The sequence below is a fragment of the Drosophila albomicans genome, chromosome X, assembly GCF_009650485.2.
Source record: "Drosophila albomicans strain 15112-1751.03 chromosome X, ASM965048v2, whole genome shotgun sequence".
NCBI lineage: Eukaryota > Metazoa > Arthropoda > Insecta > Diptera > Drosophilidae > Drosophila > Drosophila albomicans.
This window is the reverse complement of record NC_047627.2, coordinates 28,524,428-28,551,639: the sequence shown is the minus strand read 5'-3', so window position 1 is coordinate 28,551,639 and position 27,212 is coordinate 28,524,428. Positions and strand designations below refer to the sequence as shown.

At 32.0% G+C, this 27,212-nt stretch overlaps 2 protein-coding genes across 6 annotated transcripts in view; one reads left to right on the top strand and one right to left on the bottom strand.

The window, feature by feature from the left end:
• Positions 1–27,212, top strand: part of LOC117565843 (uncharacterized) — a 328,547-nt gene that overhangs the window by 19,187 nt on the left and 282,148 nt on the right. The gene's annotated exons all lie outside the window — the stretch shown is intronic.
• The window catches only part of LOC117576022 (general transcriptional corepressor trfA), a 32,545-nt gene that overhangs the window by 3,713 nt on the left and 1,620 nt on the right, over positions 1–27,212 (bottom strand). The window contains exons 2-3 of one of the 4 annotated variants that reach the window (XM_052007862.1): positions 4,439–4,521; positions 715–4,360 (exon numbers count right to left, since the gene is read on the bottom strand). In XM_052007862.1, the coding sequence (XP_051863822.1) occupies positions 717–4,190 (3,474 nt within the window). In that variant the 5' untranslated portion in view covers positions 4,191–4,360; positions 4,439–4,521 and the 3' untranslated portion in view covers positions 715–716. Of the gene's footprint in view, positions 1–226; positions 500–714; positions 4,361–4,438; positions 4,522–27,212 lie in introns of those variants that run through there. The other 3 variants (XM_034260533.2, XM_052007866.1, XM_034260630.2) reach the window with 3 other exon arrangements.

The following is a 27,212-nucleotide window of genomic DNA, read 5'->3' as shown; positions in this document are numbered from 1 at the left end:
GCACATTGCCCCGGGGGCCCAAAACTGCAATTCACACACACACGCACGCACGCATTAGTGTTGGTGCTGTTTTAGTTGTTCGCTTTGAGGTTTTAGTTAAAATTACTTAGCCTATCTTATTAATAGCCATAGCAAATCATAAATGTTATGACGCAAATTAAAAACACAACACTATTTGTTTTGAACCTGACACTCACAACACACACGCACACACATACATACGTACCTCGGTTTAAAAACAAATGCAGCCCAAAAAAGTTGTCAGTGTGTGTGCATTATTAAATATTACGATTGTTATGAATTTCTTGCAGATTTACTTTAGGAGCGATAAGCACAAGACCTTGAATCTTTAGACAATTTTTTGTTGTTGATAATAACGCTTTTTTTTGTGACGCTCTGCGAACGTCGCAATTGAATTTTTTTCTCTTTTGCTTGCTTTTTAAGCAAGCGCGATACACGGCAACGCTTCTTCAACCTTTGTGTAGCCACTGCACGTTACACACACAGAGGCACGCACACATGCATACACAGCTGGTCTTTGTTTTTGATATCGATAACACTTATCGCACACACACACACTCGATAAAAACACAACACTGTGCGAGTCTCTGGTTTTTCTGGTATTTTTTGTACTAAAAATACTAGATACGCTTTGGTGGCTATTAAGTTGGTCACGCTGTGGGCGCCATATTTGAATTGAGAATTTGAACTTACCTTCACAACGATTTCTCCATTATGCGTCGCACTTCGCCCGCCTCGCTGCTGCAATCCCAATCGGATGAACGATTATTTTGCTGCAGACTTCTAGGTTGCTGCTGCTGCTGTTGTTGCTGTTGCACATAGTTGACATTGTGTGGCAATTGCAGGCGAGGCGCTGGCACTGGATAACCGCGACTTTTGGGCAAACTCAATTGATTGAGTCGCTGATGCTGAGGAGTCCAATAAATTTGGCTGGCATGCTGTGTGCTGCGATCCAAGATCAAAGGTGTAGCGCGACCATTTTGCAAATGCTGTTGCAGCAGTTGCTGCTGCTGTTGCTGTTGCTGAAGTTGCAATTGTTGTTGCTGCTGTTGCTGCTGGAGTTGTTGCTGATGTTGAGCCAAAGCCAGCTCCTCCATGCGCACATAACCTTGTGGAGCTGTGCGCAACAATTGTGGCTGCATGTAAAGATTGCTCTGATGCAGTTTCTGCTGCTGTTGCTGATGTTGCTGGAAATCAATCAACTTGGCCGCCTGCAAACCATCCTCGGTTTGTATGAGCACATATTCCGTCGGTTGCCGTGATAAATAAGCCGGTTCATTTGACTCATTCGAGAGCAAACTGTTGCGTTTATTCACATGTGCATAGATCGGAGATGAGCTGCCAACGGCAACGGAAATGGGCGCAAAACTGGAGCGTGGCAAACTCTGGACACGTTGCGGTACTTGGGGTCGAGCAGCAACACTTAGTTGCGATACTGGTCGCTTGTGTGTCTCCACGGAGGCATAAGACACAGGCGAAATGTCAGCAGCAACAGTGTTGTGGTTGCTGTTGTGATTGCTACGCTGCTCATAGATGGGCTGCATTTTAATCGCAGGCTGTGGCGTGCGTTGAATCGACTTGCGACAGAACTCTTTCACCTTCTCGAGTATCTCATCGCGTGTCAACAATCCGCCAATGCGTCGTGTCGACGCATCCTTTGAGTCCTTGCGTCGCATTATAACAGGAGTTGCTTCGTTTTCGCTTTCATAGCCGCGACGCGTTAAAGTTTGTCTCGATTGCTGCAGTTGTTGGTTGCTGTTGCTGCTGATCAGCTCATCGAGCACGCTTTGGCAACGCGGTGGCTGCTGCTGTGGTTGCTGCTGCTGCTGCTGTGGCAACTGTTGTTGTTGTTGAAGTGGTACAATTGGAGTACCGTCTAGTATCATCACCTGACGATTGCGACCATTGCTGATGCCACTGAACGTGTTGCGTTGCATCGAGTTGCGCACAAAATACGGATTAATCAGCTGATTTGGCTGCAAATGCTCATAAATGTTTTCCACCTGTTGTTGCTGTTGTTGTTGCTGCTGTTGCTGCTGCTGTTGCTGCAACACTTTGTGGTACAACTGACGATCGGTCACCTCTTTGATGGCCCGCAATTGCTCCCATTCATGTTGTGGTTGCTGCTGCTGCTGCTGTGGTTGCTTCAACATTTTGAGCGGCGTCGATGTGGCATTCGGTGCAGCCAACGAGCGACGTTGTTGATGCTGCTGCCCCAACAACATGCCATTTTCCCGCTGCTCGCGTCGTTCACGCATCTGATTGCGATCCATCGACGCAGAGCGATTGAAGCGTTGTGGTTGCTGTTGTGTTTCCACACGTCGCGGTATCAAACTCTGACGCTCCAGGCTGCCGCGTTGCAACGGCGTTGGTTGCTGCTGTTGCTGTGCCTGTGGCTGTTGCTGCTGCGATTCGAGTTGAATGCGTCGCATTGGCTGCGGCATTGCTGTTGCATCGCTTACCTTCGGCGTCTGTTTGCGTCGCGGGGCAAACAAACTGTTCGAAAGTCGCTGCAACACGGTCAACTTTTTGGTGTTGCTCTTGCGCAGCGCCGCCAACGAATCGGCAACCTGTTGTCGTCGTTCCTCTGCCGTGTGATAGCCACTCGAGGAGCGTGTGGGCGTCGATCGAGGGGTTGGACTATTGATCTCACGCTTGGGCATCAGGGTTAAACCCTTGCGTTCCAGATAAGCCTGAAACTCTTCCGAACTAATTGTATTCGTGAATGTTCCCATTGTTGGTTGCTGTTGTGGTTGCTGTTGTTGCTTCGGAGATTGTCTCGGAGATTTGCCGTCATCCGTTGTCGTGTCGGAAGCGCAACCCGAACTTGTTTGACTTGTGATATTCGGATTGAGTTCGTCGCTGGATTCACTTTTCGTTAGCGGTCCATCGATGTCATCGAGATCATCATCCGAACTGATTTGCAATTTCTTTACACGCTCATCGAACTTTTTGGCATTTTTTGTTACCTCCGCTGCATTGAAGTAATTCCCATTCGTTTGCTCAGCGATTCCGGTGCGTATTTTGAGTTGAGCCAATTCCGGATAATTTGGTTTCGAGCACTTTTTAAACGTTAACGTCTTCGGTTTGTTAGCAGCCTCTAATTGTGGTTGTTGTTGTTGTTGCGGGGGATTTCTTGCCGTCTTGTTGTATCTTAGTGTTGCTTGCGGCGTTTGTTGTTGTTGTTGTTGTACACTTTGTTTACGCTTCGGTATTTTGCCCGCTAATTCACGTAATTCCTCGAACTTGATCCGAGCGAGCACCGTGGGATCGTATTCGAAATATGGATCAGGATTCTTGATGTATGTCTTCACATATTTCGATTGTTTAAGTACTTCTTCTGTCGTTATATATTCATCATCAACGGGCGTCGTCCCTTTGCTTGCATTCTTTCGATTTTTCAACTGTTCCCGTTCCTTCTCCTTGAGCTTATCCGCTTTTTCACGTTCCTTTTCCTTTTCGCGTTCACGTTCACGCAACTGTTGCGTCACCGTTTTGCGTATGCTGAGCGTCGAACGTTTCGTGGGCACCGGAGGCGGTGTCTTCTTTGGTTCCAACTTGCCACCGCTTGCTACTTGGGAGCCATTAGAATGCTTGAAGGGATTCTGTTGATCGACGATGGGTTCGCCGGCGGTAAATTTGCGTATCTTCTCATCGTTTGGATTGAAGCTGACGCTCTTTTTGGCTTTGATCACTTCCTTTTCAGCGGTGTTTTCAGCGGCGAAAATACTACTCTTTTCGGGGGTACTTTCGGGAGTAGTTTCAGCGGAGAATACTCTACTCTTTTCTGGGGTACTTTCGGGGGTACTTTCTGGAATATTTCCTGTACTGATTTTACTACTCTTTTCGGGAATATTTTCGGATTGTTTTTCTGTGCTGATTTTACTGCTCTCTTCGGCTGTATTTTCAGCAATGTTTTCTTCGCCACTCTTTTCGCACTTTTTCTCTGGCGTTAAATTGACTTTTTCTTTTTCTTTGTCGTCGTCGTCGTTTGACTCTTCAAAGGCCTCGACAATCTTTAAAGTGGCGTCGTCTATAAAATCCCTAATCACTTGACTTTTGGCAATATCTTCGATTGTTGATCTGTTGCTTAGAGTGTCAATTGTGTTTGGATTGTTTTGCCGTTGGTGTTGTTCGACTTCGTTGCTGTTGTCGATCGTCTCAGACATGTTTTGCTAGAGTTAAGCTCGGCAACAAGGCGGCGGCTTCGACAGGCGGGGGACAGGTTGAAGGAGGGGGATGACAAAGGGATTTGGAGTGGAAGAAAACTGGAAATCACTTGTGTATATCCGCCCACCATTGAGATTTCTTCACTGCCAAACCAAGCACACAAGAAAATCTAAAACCAAAACGAAAGAGAAAAGCAAACTTTTTTTTTTACACATTTGAGACATTTTTTATTGAAGCAAATTTTTACCTACTTTTCTTTTCGATTTGTTGTATTTCTTTCTCTCTCTCTTTCTCTCAGCGATCGCTTGATTTCCCCATCTGACAATTGATCTGCAAGAGTAACAAAAAAAAAAGAATACATTAAATTTCATTTACATTCAAAAAAATGTGTGTGCAGCAAAAGTTTCCTAATTTTCATAGGGAAAATTCGAATTTCGCAAAAGGCGAGGGTTTTTTTTTTCTTCATAACACTCACGCTGTGAATACCCTGTAGTCATAAACGTTATGGGTGAAAAATGCTTCAGATTTACCTGCGGCTGAAATTGGACGAAGTTTTCTTTTCAACCTATTCAAAATTATCAGGCTAAAAACATTTTAATTTTTTGTTTTAACATTTTTAAAAGTCAATGTTGGAAAATAATTTGGAAAAAGTGTTAAAGGTAACATGCTTAAATAATTGAAAATGAGCAATAGAAAATATTATTAAAATCATGTTGTTTAAAGGCAATCTTCTTGATACATTTCTTTCACATTTTTCGTCTTATTTTATTTTTTAAGTGAAGTAACTTCAATTTGATATTGTGCATTCATTTTTTTCAATTCTTTTTTATACTCATTATATTCAAATTTTAAAATTTTTTATACAAAATTACTGGTAAATATTTTTATTTTGTAATACACATTTTTATTTTTTTTTTTTTGAGAACTTATTTGCTTTGGCTGACAATTTGGTATATTTTGTACTCTATGGTATATTTGGTATTTGGTTTGGTATATTTTGAGGCCCATAAAGTAAAAAAAGCCCTCGGTACATTTTAAGTATTTATGCGGTATGTTGTTGGTATATTTGTTGAATATGCTTTTATTATTTCCCGATATTAATTAATTAATTTATTATATTATTAATTTATTAGTCTTTGACTTTTATTGAAAGTGTAAAATGGATATTTTAGTATTTTTTCGGTATATTATTAGTCTTTTATTAGTCTTTGACTTTTATTGAAAGTGTAAAATGGATATTTCAGTATTTTATCGGTATATTATTAGTCTTTTATTAGTCTTTGACTTTTATTGAAAGTGTAAAATTGATATTTCAGTATTTTTTCGGTATATTATTAGTCTTTGACTTTTATTGGAAGTGTAAAATGGATATTTCAGTATTTTTTAGGTATATTATTAGTCTTTTATTAGTCTTTGACTTTTATTGAAAGTGTAAAATTGATATTTCAGTATTTTTTAGGTATATTATTAGTCTTTTATTAGTCTTTGACTTTTATTGAAAGTGTAAAATTGATATTTCAGTAATTTTTTGGTATATTATTAGTCTTTTATTAGTCTTTGACTTTTATTGAAAGTTTAAAATGGATATTTTAGTATTTTTCGGTATATTATTAGTCTTTTATTAGTCTTTGACTTTTATTGAAAGTGTAAAATGGCTATTTTAGTATTTTTTCGGTAAATTATTAGACTTTTATTAGTCTTTGACTTTTATTGAAAGTGTAAAATTAATATTTCAGTATTTTTTCGGTATATTATTAGTCTTTGATTTTTATTGAAAGTGTAAAATGGATATTTCAGTATTTTTTCGGTATATTATTAGTCTTTTATTAGTCTTTGACTTTTATTGAAAGTGTAAAATGGATATTTCAGTATTTTTTCGGTATATTATTAGTCTTTGATTTTTATTGAAAGTGTAAAATGGATATTTCAGTATTTTTCGGTATATTAAAACAGGAAAATATATTTGTTTAATAAGTAGTGGTATATCTCAGTATTTTTTTTTTTTGGTATATTTGCTATTTGTTGGCTTTTATTGAAAGTGTGTATCAGGTACTGAAGTTTTCATTCTTGGATTTCATTTTTGTAGGGTATTCACAAAGCTTGTCATTAGCTTTCAGCTTAGCAATTTGCAAGAATTGCAGAATACGAAAAAAAATGAAAAATAAAAAAGAACATGAGAACTTGTGCAATAATTGCGCTCTGTGCAGTAGGGCAATGCTAAGAAATTGATGATCGTTTGTTCCGGCTGCGCGATAGCTGAACTCTTAACTGTGTGTGTGTGTGTGTGAGAGAGAGGGAGAATGTGTGTGTGCAATATGCGCTATTTGGGTCATTTGATAGCTAATCTCTGTAGCGGTGTCTACCTTTTGTGCGGTAATGAAATGCGCATATGGTTTGCAGAATACATATGTAACATATATAGTGTATATATCATATCTATATGCTGTATACTATCAAACGAGCTATCTATATGGCAGCTAGCTGTCTGGCAATATGTTTGGTTGCAAATTGAAATCAATATGTTTCACCCATATTTAGCAGTAGTATTTGAGCGTACTTGAGGTTGAGATTGAGGTTGCAATGTGTGTCACAGATTCAGACGGACAGACAGACAGACAGACAGACTGGTAGATTGCCCTCCCTCAGTTTGTTGAGGGGGTGAATTGGCTTGGCTTTTGGTTTATTTTTTTGCGGTGGTGCTATCGTTGATATAAGCATATCTAGTATATAAAGTATATCGTAGTTTAACAACCGGTTAACAATATTTGTTTTTTCTTCTTTTTTTTCTGTTTGTTTGCATCCAATTTGCATGCATCTGACCGACTTTGCAGTCGGTATATATAACATATTGTATCTAGTGCACCTTGATACGACTTGTTGCGCATTTAGTGCCTGCCTCATGAAATCGCCATTCGATTGCAAATGAAAGGTGCAAAAAAAACAGCAAACACAACAACAACAACAAAAAAACATGCATTCCGCTTTAATCTAATGCAAATCCATGCTTACAGTGAATCTTCGCTATATTGTTTATTATTTTATTGTACATTTATTAAATTTGAAATTTCCATTTTATACAAAAAATCTTTTTTTTTTATTTGAAAACAAATTCCAAGACTAAATTATGAAATATTGAGATGAATCTGTTTTTGAAATTGAAGTAAAACATTTGCTTATCCTTTGTAGAATAACGCGATAGGAAAATAATATTCTAGAGAGAAAATATAGTATGGAAATTGATCTATCAAATTTAGAAATTCTGTAAAATTTTCATCTTGATTTATTTTGACATCATGTAATCTTGATTAAAGATTTTATTCTTGATTTCCGTTTCCATTTTGTGTATATATAATATATAGACAAATTTAATCCTTATAATGTTTAATACTCATTAAAAATTGTTGATATCAGGAAAACTTTTGCTGATAGCAGTGGAATTTAAATAAAAGCTAAACATTGTTGTATTATTCTTAACATAAAACACATTAATATACCGCAAAAATACTAAAAGATACTAAAGACATTCCAAATATACCAAATATGGGTAGCAAGTAGAAAAAACAATACCAAAATTAAACTATTAATAAACAATTCAATCTTTGGAAAATGAAACCTGTATCAACTAAAAATCAAAAATAAATATACCAAAAATTAATGAGCAATAATCTATAAACATTTTAAAAAACTCAAATCAGATTCAATGTAATCACAATGAATTGATTTATATTCTGAAATAATTATGAAATTGTGAAGTGATGATGACATGCATTCTTTTATTATTACAATAAAGAATTGAGAATAGAATATTTTTGAAATTCAAATTTAAATAGTATAGCAAATCTGTAGTTAAATTAAAAATAAATAAATATATATTTGATTACAAGTTGTGTGGTGCATTTCAAGTGATTATTTTGACTTTATGATGCCATAAAAATAACCACTATGATATGTAAAAACAGCCCCAAAAAGAACGACAGGTGTTTCTAATGTTTTTCCCCCTAGTGTGTGTGTGTGTATAAACAGACATGCCTACTAGCAAAAATACAACGTCTAACTAATGAAAGGCTGGTTGAAGAAAATCAGACATCAGACTAACATATTATATAGTCAGAGTCATACGATATATGTTTTTGTTGTGTGTGCCACCCTTGAGTTAATTTTTTTTTTTTTTGCTTTATTCGTGGAAATGGTTCAACTATTAGCGGGGGGTCATAAAATATATATATATATGTGTGTGTGTGTGTGTGTGTGCCACCCTAACCCTAAACGGGACACAAAATGCAATATCCACCCCCTGGACAATAACATCCCTTGAAAATACACCCGTTGTGTAGTAAATAAAATAAATAAAAATAACCTTACAAAAGGCGGCGTAGCAAAACAATTTTCAGATTAGAAATGCAATTGGGAAATGTTCTCTGAAATTTGCTGTTTGCCCTTTCCATCTAAACCAGCCGAAAGCCGGAAAAATATGCCAGAGGAAAATTCGTGGGCATCGTTGAGGGAAGAGAATTCTCAGAGAATTCTCGAAATTTTGGAAACGGAACTGCGCAATCAATATTGAAGCGATTGCTTGGCAAATATTTCGTTGAACAATATTTGCTCATATTTTTGGTATGAATTTCGATTTTGATTTAAAGGCACGTTTATTTAGAGCTCATTGAAAGTGGAACAAGTAACTTTCAATTGGCTTCTAAGAGGGTTCAAAGCAAAAGAAAGGTCAAAGACATCATTAAAATATTTGAGTATTTGAAAATTGCAGATTTTATGTATTGTGTTCATGATATTTAAATTTGTTAATCGCGTAAAGTAGAATCTTTGGAAATGTTCTTAAAATTACAAAATTAAATCTATAGAGTAACTGATTTAAGTTTACTTCGAAAAATATGTACATAATATAGTTACTATTGAAATAAAACAAAAGTTTAATATTTCTACTTCTATTGTAATTTTAAGAAATGTGCCAGTAAAAATTTTTTTTACTTAAGAGAATATTTTAGTTATATTTTATAATATGAGCCAAAAGGATTATAATTCAATAAAATCTCTTATTATAGCTGCTACCCATAAGATGTGGCCATCAAATGTATATAACACACAGAAGAAGACATCTCCGATTCTATAAAGCTGTAAACTTTGAAATAGCAGTGTGACAGAAAAAACGAGTAAGAAAGCTACAGTCGAGTGTACTCGACTGTGAGATACCCGCTACCCATTTTGAATAAAAGCAATATATTTTGCGGTATTTTTCTCAAAATATACCGAATATACTACAAAAATACTAAAAATATACCAAATGGTATATTTGGTATATCGATATAGTACCACATTCAAAATATACCATAGACGGCACAATATACCAGATTGTGAACCAAAGCAACTAAGACCCCTTATAAGTAGGCGTTTTTGCCCATACAAAAGTATTTCTTTAATAACTTCGACAATTTTTATCTGATCGCAACCAAATTTTCAGGAATCATAACTACTATAGTAATTTTTGTATATACCAAAATATATATACTTTATAGGGTCGTAGATGCCTCGTTCTACCTGTTACATACATACCCTTCTACCCTTTGGGTAGCGGGTATAACTACATAAAGGCTTTTAACATATTCCTTTTTGTTAGTTGATCGCTGGCACATTGTTATTGTAAAATGGAACATAGAGATAAGAAACAACCGAAAACCTCGTTTGATTTGTTAAGTTTTTCTGTTATTTTAATATTTTTACACAAGTGCACAAACGTTTTTGCCTGCACACTGAAATAGCAGTTTGTGATTTTCTTTCACGAAACGGGACATATATCAATATACCAAATATAACTTTCGGTATATTTTTTTTATTTTTGTGGTATATTTTAATGTTAATAATAATAATAATGTATTTATTCACGACTGTAGCTTTCTCACTTGTTCAATTAAAAATTTGTATAATCAAAATCGAAAAATACAAAAATAAAAGTATTTTTATTCTATAAATTGAATGATTTTCCTCAGTTAATAACTTTATATATTTATATATTCTTTTTTTGTAACTTTTAAGAATTCCGAATTCTTATTTGTGTTCAGCGATCAGCAATCGAATTAATATATTGTACCATGTGATAATCGAACTCAACTTTTCTCTCATCAATAGGCAATTAATTTGTTGTAACAGATTTGACCAAAAAGAAAATATTTACGGAAACCTCTTTAATTGCCTAATTCAACAGCTTCCTCTTCTCCATTATAGCGCCTCTTTGCTTTCTCTGATGTTCTCTAATGATATCATTTCCTACACCAAAACAAAAAAAAAAAACTGCGTAATTTCGAAAATATTCGAAACAAATGGAAGCAGTAGGCAACAAATTGATTGTGCGTCTTTTGCAATAATAATTATGAAAGCATAAATCTGATTTAAAGAAGTTGTAACTGCATTTCCATGTGGAATTGGAAATGATTTAATGTTATTTTCAGTTTTTTTTTCTTTTTTTTTGAGGGGGCTTGTGTGGAGATAATCTTCTTTTGGAATTTTCTTGATTTTTTTTTGTTTTGGCGCAGAAGACGGCGCCACAGAGGCCAATGGCATTTGTTGGCTGGTCAAAAGATTTATGCGACATCTTTGCAGATAAGATGCACACACACATCACACACACACACACACACATCACACACACACACACATGAATGTATCTTTTAGTCATAATGCAGTCACGTTTCAGGACAACGAGATGACGATGCGCCAGATAAGTTTTTGGCCAGACACAACTTATCGATTATGTACACTGAAAAAAATAACTAAATTCTAAAATCAAGAACATTTGTGTTCAAAATTGTGTTCTTAAGAGAAATTCGTAAAACTAAAAACTGTAGTCTGGAAAATATCAAATTCTAAACATAAGACCAAAAATAAAGAATTTCACTTTAAAAATTGTATAATTCATCGAAGTTCCTTTAAAGTTTTTATCTAGCTTTGAGTGTTTTCGTTAATAGCTCAGTTAGTTAAGTTATGGAACCATTCTTTACTGCAGCCTAAGAGAGGAAATCCTGGATTTAAATGCTTTGCGAATCGGTGATAAGAATTTCGTAAGTAGTGTGATTTATATAGAACTGAGAGCGCTAATTAAATAATGAATTAGTAAAATAAAATAATAAAATAGTCGACAAAAATATAATGTAATAATGTTCTTATTAATAAGAGGAACAAATATTCTAGTTTTAAGACCAATTTTTTTTTTTAAACCTGAAACTGAAAAGAACAAGTTATTATAATGTTCTTATCAATAAAGGCAAAAATCTTATTGTAAACTAACAAAAAAATATAATGTAATATTTGTTTAATCTTAAAATCTTATGGTAAGATGAAAAACAAATAGAATATAATATGTTTTTGATCTTAAATTCGTATTGTCAGATAACAAAAAATATAATGTAATATTTTTTTCATCTTACAATAAGATTTTTGGTCTTAAGAGTAAAGATTTTTTCTTCTTCTTATTAAGAACTTGTGTCTTAAATGTTTTTGAAGTCTAGAAGTGTTTCCTAACATTAAGATTTTCATGTTTTTGACGCACTTTTTAGACGAAAATTTTGATTTTATAACATATTTTTTTTTCAGTGTATATCTATTCAAAAAATGCTGCTAATTGCTTGCTCTGTGTTTACGTTGAAACTCCAGCTGCCTTTGTTTTTTGTGGTTTTCGATTTTTTTTTCTTGGCTTGTGCAATCATTCAAATGTGAAGTAGCTTCTCAGCTTTATCGCACTCCTCCTGCTGCTTCTGCTGCTTCTTCTTCTTCTGCTGCTGCTGCTGCTGCTGTTGTTGATTGTAATGTGCGTTCCACGAATGTAAACAACAGCGCATACAAAGTAGAAGAGCAGCGCAGACCGGAGAATAAAGTCAGGGGAGTAGTTGGGGAGGGGAAAGGGGGGAGAATGTGTAAAAACAACAAAACACGCGCCAAAACAGCCTAACTGATGACTGACATTGACGATAAATGAACAATCGACCTCAATAAAAGGCAAACACACATGCCCCAAGACAAGACCGCATAAAAAAACCAAAAAAAAATTAAAAAAAAAAAATACTTTGCTTATACACGTTGTCTGGTAAAAATCATAATATCGATGCAAAAAACGCAAAAAAATACAAGTAAGAAAGTTAGAGTTGAGTGTGCTCGACTTTGCGATACCCGGTATACATTTTTAATGAAAGCAAAAAAGTGTGGCATTACTCTTTAAATAAATCAAATCAATATACCGAAAACTACTAATATTCTTATAATATACCAAAATAATATACTGGAAAAATACTAATATATACCGAAGTATATATGTACATGGTGGCACTTTATTATGTATAAGATATATCAAATTAATATACCGAAAAATACTGAAATATACTTTAAAATATATTTAGTATATTTATGCAGTCTGATACGTCATAAATTATATTGAAGTAATATACCAAGCAAAATACTAAAATATACCGAAGAATATATTTGGTATATCGACAGTGTGGTACATTATTATTCTTAAATTATACCAAATTAATATACCGAAAAATACCAAAATATACTTTAGAATATATTTAGTATATCTATACGGTGTGTGGTACTATATTAATCTGAAAATATACCAAATTTATATACTAAAAAATACTAAAATATTGTATATAGATAAACAGATTGGTACTATATTAATCTTAGAACATACAAAATTAATATACCAAACAAAATACACCAAAGTATGTATTTGGTATATCGGCAGTGTGACACTTTATTATTCTTAAATTATGCCAAATTAATATACCGAAAAAATACCAAAATATACCAAATATATACATTTGTTATATCAATATACTATAACATTGGAAATATATACAGAAAATGTAAAATATGACGAAGTATATATTTGGTATGTTATAGGATATTAACAGGATATTATTATAGGATATATTAATAGGATATTACGTTCAAAATATACCAGACTCGACAGCAGCAGCCATTTTTTGCCATATCATACAATTTCTTAAATAACTTCTATAACTTTTATCAAATCGCAACCAAATCATATATATTTTATGATCTCAAATCTCGTGACTGCAGATCTACAATTACCCTTGTTACTTGATATTTTACAGAGACGGAAGTAGGCGTGGCAACAATCTAAAACAAACTTGATTTGCGTGCTGACAAATAAAAATTATAGCTCTATCTCTGATAATCTTTGAGATCTGTGTACTCATACGGATGGACGGACAGACAGACGGACGGATATGACTGATCAATAATATATGAATATACAATATCAGTGAGATGCATGCACAAAGTTATAATACCCTTCAACTCTACGGTTAGCGGGTATTCAAAAGCCATAAAACTTTGCGTGGGACATTTAAGCCCAAACCTAGGCATAATGCCAAGCACATTTGTCGAGTTCCCGATCGATAATTAAGTAAGCAAGCAAGCAAGTAAGTAAGTAAAATGTATGTGTGTGTGTTTGTGTTTGTGTGCAAATCCCGTTTCGGTCAAGCGACGATTGCAGTTCACCGCTGCTGCCGCTCGCTGTAGTCGCACTCCGAGATACCCTCTAAAGTGGCTCAGCTCACATAACAAATTTTCAAATGTTTGCACACTCATGCGCCTTTTTTGGCCATGCAAATGACAACTTCAAGAGCGGAGAGCTACTTTAGCCAAAGTGTTGCTTCAATGAGGCCACTTTTGGCGACTCCACTTGAACGCATATGCTTGACTAAGCGATACCCTGCACTGACATCAAACAAGGCATCATCAAGGCAGGCTTGCTAGCAAAAGTATTTGACAACGTGACAACTTTCTAATTATAAGTTTGTTTACTCTTGAAAATACGTATTTTTCTTTTTTGGAATATAACCTTTTTTCTCTAAAAATCGAATATTAATCTAATATTTATATTTATTTAATTATGGTTTTAAGTAAAGGAAATACTTCTTAAGTATTTATTTCTTTTGCAAATATCTTAGTTTGTTAAACAAATTTGTGCTTTGTATTAATCTGTCTTTATTTATTTTTATTATTTTGTATTTTTTTATATGAATATCTTTTTTTATTGCTCATTATTAAGTCTCTTATTTGCAATGTACAAAAATGTATTTTTTTTTTAAATATAACTTTTTTCTCCAAAGGTCTATTATGCAATTTTTATACGTGAAAACTTTCTCAGTTTTTATTATGGATTTAAGTAAAGGAAATTCTTATTATACAGCTGAGAACTTTGAAATATCAGTGTGTCAGAACAAAAGCTATATACAGATTTTTGGCATATTTCATTTTGATAGTTGATCCCTGGAACAAAATTTTTGTAAATTGGAACATAGGAATAGGAAAGAAACAAAAATTTCGTTAGATTTGTTCAATTTTTCTGTTGTTCTTGTTAAACAAGTTCGTGATTTGGATTAATCTGTTTTTTATTTATTTATTTTCTTATTTTATTTTTGTATTATATATTTATTCTTTTTTATTATATATTATTAAGTCTTTTTTTTTGCCATTATGTTGTATGTTGTATTCTTGACTTTAGTGTGAATTAATTCATTATTAAGCAGCTTAAGTAAGATATTATGTTATAAATTTGGTAATAATGTTTTCGAATACCAAATAAATTAATATTTAATCTATGTAGTATTTTCACTTTTGTTATTTTGTTAAATGAAGCTCAAGAACATAGGTAAATAATCAATTAATTATTTTGAAATTCTAATTAAAGTGCATTTATTTTTTCTGTAATAAAGCAAACAACTTGCTTCAACTCATTATTAATCAGTTTAAGTAAAATATGATGCCTTAAAATAAAAATAAATTACTATTTAAAGCGTAGTATTTCCAATCAAGAAAATAGGTAAATACTAAATAAATAATTTCAATTACTTTTTAAAGTGTAGTATTTATTTTTTGTTTAGCACTGTTGTCGAATCGCTGTAGTTGTTTTTTTTTGTGTGTTTTTTTTTTAATATCTATTTCTTGGAATTCAAATTCAACTAGACAAATTAAAATACCTTAGCTATTTTTGAAAGCACTTTGTGAGATTGAGCAGCAACAGAATATAAGACTAGCAGATACTCTTTACTTTTTATTGTTAAAGTAAGTCAATAAAAATAAAGAATTGCAATTGGCTTTGACATCATTCAGAATGATTTAGAAACATGTTTTCAAGTATTATCAAAATTGATTGCATGTTTATATTGGTTAGCAATTGTTGTTTTATGCAGGGTATAATTAGTTGTGTGTGTCGACAATCTAATGGCGAGATCGCAAGTTTTTTTTTTTTTTATTTTATGTTTTATTTCGTGAAATTTGCTGAAGTGAACTTCAAGTCGAGCGAAGCAGCAGCAGCCGTAAAAACTGGTTTCTGTTTCCTCTGACTTTGTATCTTTGAGAGCTTCCTCGAGAGGCTAGAGAAAGAGACACAGAGAGAGAGAGAGAGAGAGAGAGAGAATGAACGTGTTGATCCCATCAACTTTGTCGGGCAATTGACGATAGGCAAGGCCAGATGAGACCAGGCTTTTTGAAGAGAGAGAAAAATTAAGCAGACGACGACGACGAAAAATGTAATTCGAAAAGCACTTGGGCTATTAACCCAAGTGTTGTGATTAAAACACCGACTCGTGAGTGGAATGAGCAGAATGCGAATGCGAACGCGAACGCGAATGGGAATTGGAATTCAATTTGAAATTACACTGAAAGAAAAATCTTGAATCAAGATTGTTTGTATTTCAAAATTGAACCAAGAAGATTTATTCTTAAATCAAAAATGAAAATGAAATCTACAAAAAATCATAAAATTTAAGAACAAAATTATTTTTATTGAAGAAAAGTTCTTAAATCAAGATTTGCAATCTTCTTTTCAATCCAGAATAAAACCATCTTGAATCAAGAATTTAATCTTAAATTAAAATGTTTTTAATCTTAAAATACAAATTTTGATTTAAGATTGCTTCAACCAAAAAAATCTTATTTCAGATTGTTCTTTTTGAGATCGAAAAGTTCTTAAATCAAGATTTGAAATCGCCTTTTCAATCTAGAATTAAATAAACTTGAATCAAAATTTTAACCTTAAAATAAGATAACTTATCGACAAATTGTCAATGCTCCTTTCTACGTATCTAATGCAAATATTCGCAAAGATCTTAATATTCAAACCATTGAAGAAGAAATAAAGAAATTTGGTAAGAAATACACAACCACGAAAATAATTTAGCCTTAAGTCTGGTAGAGAACAATTTAATAGTAAGAAGACTGAAAAGATTAATTATACAAAAATAATATTAATTATACAATTTTATACCTATAATAATAAGTTAACCTTAAAATGCAAATTTAGCACAAAAATCTTGATTAAAGATTATTTTAACCTAAAAATCTTATTTCAAGAAGAACAAAATTCTTTTTTTTTTTTAAACCGAAATGTTCTAGATCAAAACAATCTTGAACTAAGATGTTTTTAATCTTAAAATGTAAATTTAACATACAAATCTTTATTTAAGATTGTTTTAACCTAAAAATCTTATTTCAAGAAGAAGTTTTTAGTCAAGATTTGCCATCTTCTTTTCAATCAAAAAAAAAAAATCTTGAATCATGATTTTAATCTAGAAGTAAGATGTTTTTAAATCTTTAAGATTGTTTCAAACAAAAATCTTAAGTCAAGATTTTGTCAATCTAAATTCGTTTCTCTCTGTGTAAAGTTGAAGTTGGCCAACACACGATAAATAAATGAAATGTAAAACCGTGTGGCACTCTTTCGATTGTCTTACAAATTGTGCGTGTGTACAAGAGTGTGTGTGTGTGTGTGTGTGCACACTACTCGTGCTGTGAGATACAAATCTATCTCTGTATCCACAAGTACGCAATACGCACGCACCACAAATTGCGCAATTGTATCTTTTGCGGCTAAAGCTTCTCAGCTCTATTCCTCGATCTCAATTTCGATCTATCTTCGTTTTGTTGTTGTGTTGATTATTTGATCTTTTGGTTCACGTCGAGTACTATTATGTATATAGTAATCATTATACTAAGAGAGCCAGACGTTGCTTCAAGTGTTTGTTTGCCTACGAACAAAATGTTATTCTTTCTTTCCACTCATCGTCATCATCATCGTCATCGTCATTGTCTTGGCCATTGTTTCTGCTATTGCTTCCTCTGTTTGGTTTTTTTTTTAATGATATGCACATGTCTTGGCAATCTGTGCAATCCGCTTTTTCAATTTACTATATCGCCATGCAAATTGTAATTAAAAAACATTAAATCGCTGTTAATTCATTTACCCCAAAACTATCTTTGTTTACAAATCGAATTTCAATTGAATTTTCTTGCTCAGTTTTAGTCGTTTTAATTGCCTCAAAATGAACAACAAGGCCATCTAATCAAACAACAACAACAAAAAAAAGAGACTTCAAACAAGTAAATTCGTTTTTCTTTTGTGACAATTTGCGCATTCTTTTGATTTGTTGCTCTTCTTCAATTGTTAGCTGTAAAAAGAGGCTTCTTTGATCATCGGCTTGACGGGCAATTATTTTAATCAAATTCTCAACTCTCATAAACAATTATCTCGATGAATTTTATAAGACAGAGACTCAATCATTTAAACTATTATTCTTTGCTTCGTTTTGAAAACTTCTTTATGGAATCGATGAATTTAAGCTATGATTTACTTTTAAAAACTTTAGTTTCATTTTGTGTATTCATATATAATGTATAAAGTTTTTAAAGTGAAGCAAAGAATTATAGTTTAATCGAAAAATTGAAAGACAAACTAATAATTCTTCGTTTTATTTTAAGAACTTTACAGAGTAGAAAATATGAAGTTTCTCTTTGCAGTTTTTAATAATATATCTAACCTTTTGAAACATATACATAAATAAGAAGTTTTTCTATTGACATCTTTGATGGAAATTGATCATCATACTAGCTATTAGTTTTCTATTTAAACAACGAACAATTGTTTTGTGATGAGTTTTACGACAGTGCAACAATCTTTTAAACTATTTCAAAGTTTTTCAAATAAATTTATTAGTTCAAGTTCATTACAGAAACAAACTGTAAATTTGTATACCCGCTAGTCATAAGGAAGCGTCGCGATTTTATTATTACATTCAATAATAATTATATTCATTATGTTTCCTGACATTTTCGTTACGATCACATAAAAATTGCTACAGTTATTTATAGCTTTGTCTTAACATCTGGTATATTTTAGTACTCTATGGTTAATTTTTAATGATTTATAATTTTTAATATCAATATACCAAATGTTGTATTTGGTATATTTGCAGAATTATTTATTTAGTATTTTAGTATATTTTTAGTAGTACATTAATGTTGTATATTTTAATACTATACTGTTTTGCTTTGACTCAAAACGAGTAACGCGTATCTCACTGTCGAGCACACTATTAACAAAATCATCTTTTAGTTTGCAAATCTGCAACAAGCAAATTTTTGAGACTAAAATAAATTGTCTTTCTCTTTGCTTTTTTAATTATTTGTAATAATGTGAATATATAATTTGAAGTCTTATCTTATAAAATATCATAAAGAGTTCTAATTGTTATTAAAACAATAGTTTATAACAAAAAAACATAAAAACATAATTCCAATGCTTATTGGAAATGTATGTGTTAGAATATATCGAATAAAGCTTTCGGTATATTTTAGTATATTTTGGTTACATTTCATTACAGCAACAAGGTATTTGAAGGTTTCTATTTTTATAATCTACAAAGGGAAGGTTGGGTTTTATTTTTTTTTTTTTTTCGTAATAAAAAATAATAAAATCATATTTCAGTCTATAAATATGAATAGACTGAAATCGATTGTCGAAGCTGCTCTTTTCTTTAATAATATATTAAATTGTCTTAATACGTAATTAGAATTATGTCTCTATAGTATTTCATAAACAATTCTAATTGTGTAATCTTCTGTATTGTTCATTATAACAATAACTTATTATAAAACATAATACGATGCTGACAGAATATACCAAATATAGCTTACGGTATATTTCAGTATGTTTTTCGGAATATCAATTTAGTATATATTGGTTAAATTTCATTACAGAAAAGTTTCTAGTTCTAAATAGACTGCAATAGATTGTCGAAGCTTATATTTTCTTTCATACTTTTTTAGCTTTTTTAAAACGTAATTCGAATTCCAATTGTGTAAGCCACTGTTCATTACAACAATAGATTATTATAGAACATAATGCGATATATTTGTTCGCCATTAAAAAATCTATAAATCTTGTATTCACGTTGCAATTCTACAATTATTGAGTGTACTGCAAATTGAGCGTTTAGCGCTCAATGAGCACTTACATTGATTAATTGCTTAATGATGACGCCGACGTGTCGCCTGTTCCCCTTTTTAATTCCATTTCTATTTCCCTCCCCTTCCCCTCTCGGGCACATTTGACCCATAAAAACGTCTTTGTCTCCGACACAGTAAAAACTCGCTTGCTTCAACATGCGTCGCATGAGTTATGAATGAATTATTTTTCGAGTAATTCGATTCGTCGTTGAATGCCAAAACGTAAATATACAAAATACAAAAAAAAAAAATGCAGCTGGTTAATTGTGAATTAAATTTCAGTAGAAAAATACCTAAGGCGACGACAACGAAAAAAAAGAAACAATAGAAAATGTAAATTGACCTTAAAATTGTAGCGAGCAATCTGACAATTGCATTCAATTGAAGGCAATTTCAATCAAAGATGATTCTTTAAATTGCCCCCGACTAATCTATTTTTTTTTTTTGGTGTATGTTTTTTTCGGTTTTAGAAAGTTTTTCCAACACTCGTTTAATTTACAATCTAGAAAAGGTAAAAGACTGTCTTTAAACACACGTCACACGTCTGTTTACATCACTTGAAGATTTAGAACTTTTACCAACGTGTTTCTTCCCAGCCATAAAGTTGAGTTACACAAGACGACTTTAGGCCATATCTTTTGTTATTATGCATACATATTTTACGTGTGCATGACTTTGAAATTCTTTAACAACAACAACAAAAATAATGCGCTTTAAAAGTCGCAAGTTGTTCGTTCGTTCACACGCCATAAAAACGCGTTGTTGAGCGTAGTTGAGAAGAAAGTTGGGTTAAGCGATGCTTTACTGCACTTAGTCATAAGTAACTAACATAAATACTATATATGAAACGTTCGTTTCGTATATAAGTTAGTAGTCGTAAAACAAAAACGTTTTATCGCCTCTAATTGCGACTTTGAGCACATTTCGTGACACTGTCAGAGCGGCGAAAAGACGTTTCAATGCTGATGATCATCATCGTCATCATCATGTTGTACAATGATGATGATGATGATGATGTGATAGTGCAGAGTATTGATTGATTCAACTGTCGCACCATAAATGGAGCTGACATTTTGTAGACTTCATCGTCGTATTTCTTTGATAACTATTAAGCATTAAAACTTGGTCACGTCATCGTGCACACACTGTACACAGCGTGTGTGTGTGTGTGTGTGTGTGCCACTTGTCTAAGAAAATTACTTTTTATACTCGGTAGCAATAGGGTAGACAGGTATTAACCTTTATGCTTGTGGTAAAAATATACTAAATTTAGTATTTTTTGGTATACTAATTTAGTATGTTTTGGCGTTGAAGTGAGTTATTTCGCTACTCACTTAGAAAAACAAAAATAAAAATATACTGAATTAATATACCGAAAAAATACCAAAATATAACAATCAGTATATTTTGGTATATGCTTTGTAAAAGCCAACACATACCATTATATCATACACCGAAAACATACCAAAAAATATACCGATCAGTATTTTTTCGGTATATGGCTTTGGTATATTTTAGCTTTTATTGAAAATGAGTAGTGGAATATCTCGGAATATTTTTTTGCTATAGTAGCGGAATATCTCAGTACCTTTTGCGGTATATTAATTTGGTATGTTTTGGTTTCTATTGAAAATAGACAACTTAATATCTGAGTACTTTTTTGGTATTTTAATTTTGTATACATGTATTTTTTGATATGAGTAAGAGAATATCTAAGTATTTTATAATATGGTATTTATTGAAAATGGTTAGCGGTATATTTTCAGTATTTGTCCGTTATATTTATTTGTTGTTTTATTGAAAATGGTTATCGAAGTATTCTTTCCACATTTTAATTTGGTAAGTAACGGGATATCTAAGTATTCTTTCGGTATATGAATTTGGTATATTTTGGCTTTTATTATTATTTACTCATATTATTTTATGTGTAGCGGGTATCTCAGTACTTTTACGGTATATTAATTAAGTATATATGTGGGATATCTCAATATTTATTTTTGGTATATGAATTTGGTATATTTCGGCTTCTATTGAAAGTGTATATCGGGTATCTCACAGTCGAGCACACTTGACTGTAACTTTCTTACTTGTTTATACGTACATATGTGGCAATATCTTCTCGCATGACGTCACTTCGCGTCCATTAACTAACTTGGCCAACAGAGAGAGAGAGAGAGAGAGACTGCAAACGCAGTCGAAAAAACTTTTGTCGATTGCTAAGCATTGCACAAGCTGATAACTTGTGGCAGGTGTGTATGTGTGTGTGTGTGTGTGAGTCAATGTGTCGGGGTCTCAGATATCAAATTTCACTCACTGTGCGGTCGCCTCAGCTTTGTAAACTACTCGCATGCAATCAACAGGTGAACTACTAACCCAGCTTTAATTTTTCTACACCTATTCAGGGAGAGTGCAACCGGTGTTACGTACTCTGACCGACACTCTGACTGTGTGAACTTTTTATTATTATTTTATGACTCTAATGGGGTCTGTTGTTGTTGTTGTGCATATCTATAGGCTGTGATCGTCGTTAGCAGCTGCCAAAAAAAAACCGAAAAAATCGTTTTAGCATAGCTAATCTCGGTTTTCTTTTTTTTTTAATGCGCCGACTGTCCGTCAAATGTTTCAAGCTCGCTCGCTCAAATTTGGAATGCAGCTGCTTTGTTGGCCTTAGTTTTATTATCTATTTTATTTCAGTTTTATTACTATTGAATGTCAAAGCCTTTTTAGAGAGGTATAAATATATACGTAGGTGAAAACACAAAACAGTGCGGTATTATTATTAAAATATAGCGAAATAATATACCACAAAAATACAAAAATATACCAAAGGTTATAATTGGTATATTGATATAGCACTGCACTTAAAATATATCATAGAGTATACCAAATTAAAATACCACAAAAAATACTAAAATATACCAAAGGTTATAATTGGTATATTGATATAGTACTACACTTAAAATATACCACAGAGTATACCAAATCAATATACCACAAAAAAATACTAAAATATACCAAAGGTTATAATCGGTATATTGATATAGTACTACATTCAAAATATACCATAGAGTATACCAAATCAATATACCACAAAAAATACTAAAATATACCAAAGGCTTTAATTGGTATATTTGTATATGTATTACTACATTCAAAACATACCATAGAGTATGACAAATTAATATACCACAAAAATACTAAAATATACCAATGGATATAAATCGTATGTCGAGTAATAGTAATAGAGTTGTAGTATTTTATTCTAAATATACCATATAATATATACTTATCACAATAATATACCGCAAAAATACTGAAATATACCAAATATACAAAACAAATTAACTTGAATAATCAATAACAGAATTGATAATACTTTTTTTATGGCATAATTAAATTGTGAATTTAAAAAATAAACTTTAAGCGTATTTATTATACGATCCATTTGTTATCTGATGATAAATTTCTTCACAAAATGGATTGCAGTTTACTACATAAAAAATATATTTATTTATATATTTAAGTTTGCAACTTTTATATATTTCTGTTTGCAAGAAATTTAAGAAGGCTTTCAAACAAATAGAAATCAGTTATTCTATCTAAACTTTTTTACAGGGTATTAGGCAGTCGCGTTTAGTGTTTTGTCTTATTACAATTCTGTCTATTAGCATGCTGTATATAATAAAAGTGGAATTTTTTTTTTTTTTTGCTTTTTGTTAATAGTTCATTTAAGCGAGGTGCTTGCGGTGTTCACAACTATCCATGTGTGTACATCTCTCTCTCTCTCTGTACGTGTGTGTGTGTGTGAGTTTGTATCTGTGTGCGTCTCTCAATGAGTGTATCTGTTTGCATGCCGGCTCAAATGATTAAGCACTGCTGATTACAGCAGCCGCCCAACAACAAACAAGCAACAATTACAAACAAGTACACATGCTCTCTCTCTCTCCTTCTCTCTCGATCTACAGCTCTGTCTCGCTCGCACACTGTCGTTAACAAAAGCCACGGCGTGTTACTATTTGATTTTGTGGTAATTTTTGTTGTTTTCCAACTTATGCAAGACTTCAGAAGTAACAAAAACCCCGAACAATGGACAAATACAAACGACAAAAACAATTTCATGAAAAAAAAAAACGCTGTGTGTGTGACTTTTCCCGGCATTTTAGCTTTTTAGTCATAATTATGGTCGGTACACAAAGCAAAAACAACAAAAAAAAGAGTACAGTAAATGCGCTTCAATACATATATAGTACTAACTCATCATATATAGTATAATAATGTTATGTGTGGTATTTTTTTTTTGGGTTCCAAGAGGAACTGAAGGTCTCTGTCTAATGCTCATATATCATAATTAGCCGAGTGTATGTATGCCAGAAGTCTTAGATTACAGCAAGACATAATGTGCAGAGATTCACCTTGACAGTGTGATAACGATAACGATAGCGATAACGATAACAACGTGACGTTACACACTGCTGGCCAAAATATTAGCCACACACTTTTGGATGTTTGTGTGTGTACAGCTGCGTTCAACTTTGCCAAAATGTGCAAAGTGAAAGACGAAGATGAATACGAAGAAGATACAGACAGAGAGAGAGAGAGGAAGAGTGTGTGTGAGAGAGAGAGAGAGAGCGAGGCCAGGTCAGCTTTGCTGCAGAAAATGCCGCCGCACCCCTTTCGTGAAACGAATCAAGTTGCGGAGAATCCTTAAGACCTTAAACCGGTATCTTGAGGCACGGCCATCCGATATGGCACACGCAGAAAGAGAGAGAGAGAGAGAGACGGAGAGAGAGAGAGGGAGAGGGAGAGAGCTTTGGCTTTGGCTTTGCTTTGCTTCGTTGTGAGTAATGCAGCAGCGTGTTTTTAGCGTGCAACTAAGTAAATAACCTCCACACACACAAACTTAAACACACACACACACACTCACTCAGTTGCACACTCATGCTTTAAGTTCATGTGTGTGGCACATACAGTGAACTCTGCCTGACTGACCACTTGAACTTTTATAAAATATTACTTGCTTGAGACTTATTTGAGACAAACTATTTTGTTTCATATTTTAAATCTATTTTTTATAATCTCAACTTAATAGAAGACCACTTGAACTTTTAGAAAATATTACTTGCTTGAGTCATACTATTTTTCAATATTTTAAATCTATTTTTTATAATCTCAACTTAATAGAAAACTTAAATCTTCTTCGCTTGACCACTTGAACTTTTATAAAATATTACTTGATTGCACTTTAAACACAAAATTTACATGCTTTGTATAGTTATTTTACATTTTTATTATATTATTATATATATTATATATATTTTTTTTTAATATTTGAAAAAATTGAATAATCTCAACTTAATAGAAAAGTTTAATGTGCTACTCTTAAGAATCTTTCTTTAAATATTTGAAATATATTTATCCATTATATTATTTGAGGGGTATTTTTCTTTTTATATTTTAAATATATTTAATACCTTCGACTTAATAGGAAGCCAGGAAAGCCAATCTAAATGTGCTATTCGTATATTTAATAATCTCAACTGAATAGAAAAGTTAAATGAAAACGTTTGTTTTTTTTTAAATATTTTAAATATATTTTTTTATAATCTAAATATAAAAGAAATGTTAAATGTGCTTCTTTTGACCACTTGAACTTTTATAAAATATTACTTGATTGCTCTTTAAACATTACATTATCTTGCTTTATACTATTTGATACAAACTTTTTTTTAAAAAATATTTTAAATATATTTTACTACTCTTTAACACACTTCTTTTAATATTGGAAATATATTTAATTTCCTCAACTTAATAGGAAAGCTACTTTTGAACACTTTTTTGTAATACTTGAAATACATATTTTATATTTAATAATCTCAACTTATTCAAAAAGTTACTCTTGAACACTTTTTTTCTAAATATTTTAAATATATTTAATAACTGAATAGGAAACCTAAATGTGTTACTCTTGAACACTTTTTTTGTAATACATTAAATAATAATAACCTCAACTTAATAGACAATTTAAATGTGCTCTTCTTGACCACTTGAACTTCAACTTCAAAAAATTACAAGGTCTAAACTTTAAATGAATGATAATTGTTTCAAAACTATACGAAAAGAATAATATTTTATATATTTTTCAATGCAATTGTCGTATTTTATTCTTGTCACTAAATATATTTAAATATGTATATATTTAGTTAACCTAGTAGTGGAAGACCCCAGCAGTCAGTACTGTCTTTAATGTATAATCAAATTTAGTATTTAATGCTAGATTTAGTATAATAAGTAGGAAATCAACAGGTGAATGTACTCGATTGTGAGATATCTGGTATCCATTTTGTATAAAAGGAAAACAGTGCTGAATTATTCTTAAAATAATCGACCGAAAAATACTAAAAATATACCGAGTGCTATATTTGGTATATTGCTAAAGTACTACATTCAAAATATACCATAGAGGTGAAAATATACCAGATTGTCAGTCAATGCAGCTGCGACCTGGTTGGAATAGGCGTAAGTCACTTTTACAACTTTTATTAGTATTTATAATTTCTGAGAATTTGATTGCGATTATTCTCAGAAATCATAAATACTTTTGCTGAGGTGGAAGTAACTTCCACTTCTACCCTAAGGGTATCAAAATATATCATTTAAAATATTTCGTTAAATGTGATATTCTTTGCTCTCTTGAACTTTGATAAATTTCATTATTTATTTGCTTAGTAATTTTGTATTTGTATTATAGTTATGCTTTATCATAATATCTTTAAGAATTTCGTAGATATTTTTATATTTGATATATCTTTAGTAAACTAACTCTTGTACCCTAAATTAAAGCTCACGATCTATGAAAAATTTGTAGAAATTTATACAAATTGTTGAAGTTATTATATTATTATATTATGGAATGCGATTTTTGTATAAATTCGAATTAAACCATCTTTATCTATAAAAAGAAAGTTAAAAATTGTTAAGTAAATTAAAATTTTATTTAAAGTTTATTATTTATTATTGTTCTATCTTTTAAAACACAAATTAGACAATCTTTATCTATTAAAAGAGAGTTTAAAATTGTTCAATAAATTAAAACTTTTTCAGAGTTTAATACTGTTTTTTTTTTTTTTTAGCAATGCTCTAAAATGAACTTGAACTTTATTTATTTTTGTATAATATATTTTTTTTTAATATGCTTAATTTTTTATCAACCGTCTTAACTCTAATGTCAAAACATTTCATTTCATTTTGATATGTTTAAAAAGTTGATTTGATTGTCTTAACTTTTCAGCTGCCCATAAATTAAAACATTCTTTAATATTGATAAACACATTCATAGTTGAAATATAATTATCAATACTTTTGATGTAGTTTTAATGTTTATGTGTTTTCCCCCTAGAATTCCCAAAATGTGTTTTATCAGCGCATTGACTTCAAATAAAGTTCTCAACAAAAATGATGTATAAAAAGTCAAATTGTAAATTGTGCTTATCAATTTCTCAATTTGAAGTTTTGTTTAAAAGAAATTTAAAATCTATAAATAGAGTTGAAAAAAATCGATTTTTGATATTGTTTGCAATGTTCTTAAATTGCAATTTTTGCAGTTTTTTTTTTTTGCATTCGAGAACTTTTTGCGTGTTTTTATTTTGTCTTCACTTTGCTCCAATTGGACTTTTGTCGGCTCGCATTTCACAGCCCGGTTT